General features: G+C 41.6%; 1 protein-coding gene across 1 annotated transcript; it reads left to right on the forward strand.

Annotated features, from left to right (window-relative positions):
- Positions 1-224: 224 nt before the first annotated feature.
- Positions 225-7,087, forward strand: cdk7 (cyclin-dependent kinase 7). Its single transcript, XM_076998024.1, has 12 exons — positions 225-504; positions 862-921; positions 1,106-1,139; positions 1,231-1,298; positions 1,471-1,539; positions 2,593-2,703; positions 2,874-2,992; positions 3,106-3,205; positions 3,472-3,558; positions 3,697-3,846; positions 3,950-4,094; positions 5,978-7,087. Exons 1-12 carry the CDS (start codon positions 439-441, stop codon positions 6,004-6,006), a joined length of 1,038 nt encoding a protein of 345 aa, XP_076854139.1. The 5' UTR covers positions 225-438; the 3' UTR covers positions 6,007-7,087.
- Positions 7,088-7,427: the final 340 nt, after the last annotated feature.

The raw sequence follows: 7,427 nt of genomic DNA on the forward strand, positions 1-7,427 counted from the left end.
TATTTCTGTTCACAAGCAAGTAAAGTATGATACTGTAGTAGGTCACGCACAACAGCATTTGTTCGCTCGTGTTATCGTGGATGCACTGTTTCTAATGAAATCATAGGTTATTGTTCAGACGTAGGGTACCTTTAAATTCGACAATAGTGACCTCTGCAGGAAAGACGCGAATAAATATGCTATGACTGTTGTGTCCACAGACACAGAAAAGATGTGCACACGATCTTACCGTATAGAAATATTTGCCCACAAAATACGTGTGTGATTTTGAGTATGGAAGACCTACACAGAGAGTCCTTAATTACTGAGTCATTATTTCTTACGGTTGACCTTCAGCTCCCAAACGTTCCCAGGGACTTTTGTTTAACCCGGAAGTATTTGGTGCACTTTAACTCAGTTGTAGCTTCATATTAACAAACAAAAATTGAAACAGAAAACATGGCTTTGGACGTAAAGTCCAGAGCAAAACGATACGAAAAGCTGGATTTTCTTGGAGAGGGCCAGGTAACGGGCATAACTAGAATAAACCTATACGTATTTTTTGAAGTGGTTTTCGTATATATAACACGTGAAGTTGAAAGATCTTTGTTAGCTTGGCACGTTGACCTAGGCTACAGGCTGCAGCTCTGTAGTTACTGGATCGGTTCCTGCTTCTTTTGCGGTTATGTTTAATTCTGAGACTTCGTTGTGAATGTTGTTTTTTGTGCATCCACGCCTTCATTAGAGTTCACATATTTAGAGCTGTAATCAGGATTATCCAACATGATGATTTGCTGTTCGGAATAATGATGTTTCTTGGTTTTGTTTTCTCTATATAATCAACGTCCACTTACAAGTCTTGTTGTTTTGTGCTTCTTACAGTTTGCAACAGTTTACAGGGCGAGAGATAAAACAACTAATACTATTGTTGCAATTAAAAAGGTAAGATTATCAACAATAATAGACTTTTCTTGTTTTGTGTCTGGAGATAAATGTGCTTCTGTCCTGATTTCTAACTTTGCAGGGTAAGATTATTTTAATATATTTACATTAGATGTACTATTTGTGGCCTACTTAAGTTTGCAAACTAATTTATGAATTCATTTTTGTGTTTCATTGCAAACAGATTAAAGTTGGACACAGAACAGAGGCAAAAGATGGTGTGTGTGCACACAGGCCTAAATAATTTGTTTAATGTATTGGTGTGGTTTATCTGGCGTCACATTCTCATTTTTTTTTTTTTACTTTTAGGTATCAACAGAACAGCACTTAGAGAGATCAAACTGTTACAAGAGCTAAGTCACCCCAACATTATTGGAGTAAGTGATCTAAAAGTCACTACATTATAGTAATGTAGCCATTATGGTCACTAAACAGAAAATAAATTAAAGATGAGTTATTGAACATAATTGGTGATGTATATTAGATTATTTTTGTTGTTGTTGTTGTTGTTGTTGTTGTTTTAAGAATTAACATCTTCTGTTTCAAAAGCTCCTTGATGCATTTGGACACAAATCCAACATTAGCCTTGTGTTTGACTACATGGAGACAGACCTTGAGGTAAAGAACGGACGTGTTGTCCAGCACTACCATGCTGGTTTACATTCCTGAAGTATTTGTATGTGCCAGTGTCACAAACCCTGATTGCATTGAGTCTAGTCTTTAGCTTAAAGGCAGCTAGTGCACCGCTGTATGATGAGGTTTTGTTGAGATTTATGAATTGTTGCAAGTCGTACCACCAGATATTACTGTATGGGGTTTGAGGAGTCTGTGAAGATTCGGCCATGTACTTGGCAACCTGGTTTTACAGTGATATTTCTTCCATTCCAATGGAAGAACGATGAAACAAAACATCTAACCCAAAACGTGTCTCTGCTCTTCACCTGCATCATGAAAATTCAGTGTCTCACCAAACCACTCTGTTTCACCACATTTAACTCTACATCTAGGCTAAAAGAATTTCCAGTAGCGATTGTAACTGTTGTTACGGCAGTTTCATCCAGGACTACGCATGAGCAGTGTCTGGAAAAGCAGCCCTGTATGTGCGTTGTAATACAAAACTGGCCTGTTCATTATTTGCATCGAGCTGGACTGCTAATCAGGTTTCAGTAGGACAAACTAAATGCAGAACTGGAAAAAAAGAAAAGGATGATGGCCCAATAGAAGCATAGAAATCAATAGTGCCTTATTAGTTTAGCCAACCCCGGATAAGCAGATTTAAGTGGATGGATAGTTTAGCCAAACGGCTGTTATGAAATTATAGTGCTGATAGCAACAGTAGGCTGGTTATTATGGGATGCGACGGCACAAGGTGGCACATTTCCTTTGACCTTTTTGCTGGTTATGATGTGTCTTTGCAGGGCATTGTGGGAACAAGTGAAAAGGGTATTTTCATTCTTTTTCCACTCAATGCCTATGGAGTGTTTATTCTTCCTTTACTAAGTCTCTTCACACATATGGAAGATTTATTTGCTTTTAAGCAAAGAAATGGATTTGTATGATTCTATTTCCTTTCCAACATCAAAAATTGATCAATGTAAATATAAATTTCCTTGGTGTATTAACTGAGAAATACGTAAAATATTATCCAATAATGATGGCTGTGTGTTTCAGGTGATCATTAAGGACACCAGTCTGGTGCTGACGCCAGCCAACATAAAGGCATACATCCTGATGACCCTGCAGGGCCTGGAGTACATGCACCTTCACTGGATATTACACAGGGTCAGAATGGAAAAACGCCATCTATAATGGGGCCTTTTATCCCCTACTGTTTGATCTTGAGACTCGATTGTTTCTTTCACTTCATGACCTCTCCATTAAACCATACTCAGAATTTAAATAATAATAAATGATTAGTATTTAATTAACTCATTATTAAATCCCTTCCGCAGGATTTGAAGCCCAATAATTTACTACTTGATGAAAATGGGGTTCTGAAACTTGCTGATTTTGGACTGGCAAAAGCCTTTGGAAGCCCTAACAGGGCTTACACACATCAAGTAGTAACCAGGTATGCACTTATTTTCTTGATTGTTGTACTTTTTTTTAAAAACATTTATTTTATCTTTAGAAAAAAACAAACCAATCCCATCATAATTTGAAATCACTGGAACCCTTTCTCAGGTGGTACCGTTCCCCCGAGCTTCTCTTTGGGGCCAGGATGTACGGTGTGGGCGTGGACATGTGGGCAGTGGGTTGCATCCTTGCAGAACTTCTCCTCAGAGTAAGTCACCTTTGCTCCTTTTATGTGTACATTGTCTGCTTTTGGGTGTAATTTTGTTCTCACCATCATAGGGAGTTTTTCCTCGCCACTGTCGCCTTTGGCTTGCTCATTAGGGTTCTGGACCCATAGTATTGTTAACCTTGTAAACCCTGTAAAGCTGCTTTGCGACAACTTGAGTTGTTAAAAGCGCTATACAAATAAACTTTGATTGATTGATTGATTCTCTTTTTCCCCTATATACTTAATTGATCTTTTATCAATTCAAGGTTCCCTTTCTGGCTGGAGATTCAGACCTAGATCAGTTAACAAAGATATTTGAAACTTTGGGGACTCCAACAGAAGACACTTGGCCTGTGAGTGCATTCTGTGTCATATACTCATTGAACTGGTTTGGGGGATCCCATTGTCAACATTATTATTTTCTCTTTGAAGTGGATGTAATTAGTTAAAGTCCAATGCAAGCGCTTTTGTTTGTCTGTGCATGTTTTCAGGGGATGAACAGTCTCCCAGACTACGTGTCCTTTAAGATGTTTCTGGGCACGCCTCTGGAGAACATCTTTAGTGCAGCTGGGGATGATCTTCTGGAGCTCTTGCAGGGTCTGTTCACCTTTAACCCCTGCACCCGAACAACAGCCTCAAAGGTAACCGAGTCATGGACTTGGATTTCTCTGGGTCAGAGCCGAGGCTTCAAATACTTATATCAGATAAGCACGAGTCTCATTTCTGTGTCTGTGTGTGTGTTAGGCACTGCGAATGCGTTACTTTAGCCAGCGGCCGGCGCCCACCCCAGGTCATCAGCTCCCCAGACCAAACTCATCAGCAGAAGCTCTGAAAGAGAAAGAGAACGTCACCATTGGCATTAAGAGGAAGCGTGATGGTATTGAGCAAGGTGAGACCACACGTGAATCTAACACAGCTGATTGGCTTTATTAATTCAAAAACAAATGCAATGTTTACATGTTTGTCTTGGGATAGTAACCTTTGACCTTAGAGTGCTAAAATGCATTCTTATTGACTAATTGACCTTGTGCACCTGTATATACACTGCTCAAAAATTAAAGGGAGCACTCAAAACACATCCTAGATCTAAATGAATGAAATATTCTCATTGAATACTTTGTTCTGTACAAAGTTGAATGTGCTGAGAACAAAATCACACAAAAATCATCAATAGAAATCAAATTTATTAACCAATGGAGGCCTGGATTTGGAGCCACACACAAAATTAAAGTGGAAAAACACACTACAGGCTGATCCAACTTTGATGTAATGTCCTTAAAACAAGTCAAAATGAGGCTCAGTATTGTGTGTGGCCTCCACGTGCCTGTATGACCTCCCTACAACACCTGGGCATGCTCCTGATGAGGTGGCGGATGGTCTCCTGAGGGACCTCCTCCCAGACCTGGACTAAAGCATCCGCCAACTCCTGGACAGTCTGTGGTGCAACGTGACGTTGGTGGATGGAGCGAGACATGATGTCCCAGATGTGCTCAATCGGATTCAGGTCTGGGGAACAGGCGGGCCAGTCCATAGCTTCAAAGCCTTCATCTTGCAGGAACTGCTGACACACTCCAGCCACATGAGGTCTAGCATTGTCCTGCATTAGGAGGAACCCAGGGCCAACCGCACCAGCATATGGTCTCACAAAGGGTCTGAGGATCTCATCTCGGTACCTAATGGCAGTCAGGCTACCTCTGGTGAACACATGGAGGGCTGTGCGGCCCTTCAAAGAAATGCCACCCCACACCATTACTGACCCACTGCCAAACCGGTCATGCTGAAGGATGTTGCAGGCAGCAGATCGCTCTCCACAGCGTCTCCAGACTCTGTCACACGTGCTCAGTGTGAACCTGCTTTCATCTGTGAAGAGCACAAGGCGCCAGTGGCGAATTTGCCAATCCTGGTGTTCTCTGGCAAATGCCAAGCGTCCTGCACGGTGTTGGGCTGTAAGCACAACCCCCATCTGTGGACGTCGGGCCCTCATACCATCCTCATGGAGTCGGTTTCTTTTTTTTTTTATGGAGTCTGTTTTTAACCGTTTGTGCAGACACATGCACATTTGTGGCCTGCTGGAGGTCATTTTGCAGGGCTCTGGCAGTGCTCCTCCTGTTCCTTCTTGCACAAAGGCGGAGGTAGCGGTCCTGCTGCTGGGTTGTTGCCCTCCTACGGCCTCCTCCACGTCTCCTGGTGTACTGGACTGTCTCCTGGTAGCGCCTCCAGCCTCTGGACACTACGCTGACAGACACAGCAAACCTTCTTGCCACAACTCGCATTGGTGTGCCATCCTGGATGAGCTGCACTACCTGAGCCACTTGTGTGGGTTGTAGAGTCCATCTCATGCTACCATGAGTGTGAAAGGACCACCAACATTCAAAAGTGACCAAAACATCAGCCAGAAAGCATAGGTACTGAGAAGTGGTCTGTGGTCCCCACCTGCAGAACCACTCCTTTATAGGGGGGTCTTGCTAATTGCCTCTCATTTCTACCTGTTGTCTATTCCATTTGCATAACAGCAGGTGAAATTGATTCACAATCACTGTTGCTTCCTAACTGAACAGGTTGGTTTCACAGAAGTGTGGTTGACTTGGAGTTATATTGTATTGTTTAAGTGTTCCCTTTATTTTTTTGAGCAGTGTAGTAACATGCTGTTAAAACCTCATAGTAGGCCCTGCAACATGGCATAAACTATAAACACTTGCGTGGTGTTTTCAAGTTTGGCCTTTATCTATTTCTCATTTGTTCACGTTTGCTATTTGCGTTTTTATCATATAGGCACCCTGAAGAAAAAGCTGGTGTTTTAGATGAGGAGGTTTGGAGAAGTCCTCCTGCCCTGGAACCTTACCAATAGTGCTGCTGCAGACCCCTGCAAACAAGAAATACATCATTCATCTGTTCACCTTTCAGTTGGGTGTGACTGCTGGGACAGACGTATTTATGGCAACTCTGTCATGTTTTTCTGTATTTTTTTTATATAATGTAAGTAATTAAATTATGATGAGGTAAAAACAAGTTCTCCTGCGTGTTGTGGCTGATGCAGTACAACACATTAGTTACACGCTCTTAACTTTTTTGAGACTTTTGTCATAGAAACCGCTGCACCCTCAATTTAGAAGTTTCATATTTCTGCTCGGGTTGCTAGGCAACCACAATTTTGGTCCAAAACTACACTAGGATTTTGAGTGGCTCTTTTACACACTTCCCAGAATTCATGGTTTAAGCTCACTCTTGTGTTGGCTTTCTGTTACTATCTCTTATGCTAACGTGTCAGTTTTGACCCATGACTCAAATCAGCCATTAGATGCCCTAAAAACAAATTATTTTTCATCCATTTTGTTTCTCACGTCTTGGTTACGATGTGAGGCTTCCGTATCAATGAAAGTGTTGGTTTTAATATGTTTGTTGTGGCCCCCTGGCCAGTACACACAACTCTAAACTGATTTGGCCTTACATGTCTGGAATTGTCTGCCTTTCCTTGTGTTGTGAAAAGACAAAGATGGCGGCCCCTAACTTAAAGATCAGATGGTTGGAGGAATACCTGCTGTGGGCTGTTGGTATATAGTGTGTTTATGATTTCAGTTTTGGCAGTTATTGTTTTCTAATTATACTTGGGGTGAAACTGACCCTAACAGGAAGCTCATAATTTTAACAAGATCGTTTTATAATTTAGTAAAAAATCATAATTTTTTTACTTTGTTTAAATAGAAGTTGGTCAAGTTGGTCACCCTAACACTAGAAGAAGGTTAAAGAAAAATTTGGTTTTTATAGGGTGATTGTTTAGGACGTGTAATATCTTCAGTTTTGCATACTTTGGACGTTAACCTGCTTAATGTCCTAGTCTTGAAAGTCAGCATTTGGATCACAGTCCTTTATCATCTGATTAAAACAATATTCAAAACAACAACAACAAAAAGGGGGGGGGGGGGGAGGGTGAATAGTCACACTAGTTTACTAGTCCTGTTTTTTGCTTGCGTGTGAAATGTGTTCATGTAAATGTTTCTACACTGAATCACCCCTTGGCACTGGTGTCCTGGGGGAGGTGCTGTTGGGACAACACCAGTCACCACCTCCTCTGCCAGCTTTCTCCACCACCTTCTGTTGTGGGGGCTGCCAGAGAAACACGCCTGGCCTTCTGTCACGGAGACGGAGGGTGGGTGAAATTATCAAGAGTACCAAGAGTTGGAATGGGTTGATGGCTAAAAAAACATTCTGTGTAAAAGCAGGA

The sequence above is a fragment of the Brachyhypopomus gauderio genome, chromosome 3 (genome assembly GCF_052324685.1).
Source record: "Brachyhypopomus gauderio isolate BG-103 chromosome 3, BGAUD_0.2, whole genome shotgun sequence".
Classification (NCBI taxonomy): Eukaryota; Metazoa; Chordata; class Actinopteri; order Gymnotiformes; family Hypopomidae; genus Brachyhypopomus; species Brachyhypopomus gauderio.

Bases quoted from the DNA above. Each gene is read 5' to 3' on its own strand.
- cdk7 (XM_076998024.1), top strand. From the start codon at position 439: ATGGCTTTGGACGTAAAGTCCAGAGCAAAACGATACGAAAAGCTGGAT. The intron at 1,299-1,470 runs GTAAGTGATCTA...CTGTTTCAAAAG, and splicing joins GTCACCCCAACATTATTGGA to CTCCTTGATGCATTTGGACA. The intron at 3,206-3,471 runs GTAAGTCACCTT...TATCAATTCAAG, and splicing joins TTGCAGAACTTCTCCTCAGA to GTTCCCTTTCTGGCTGGAGA.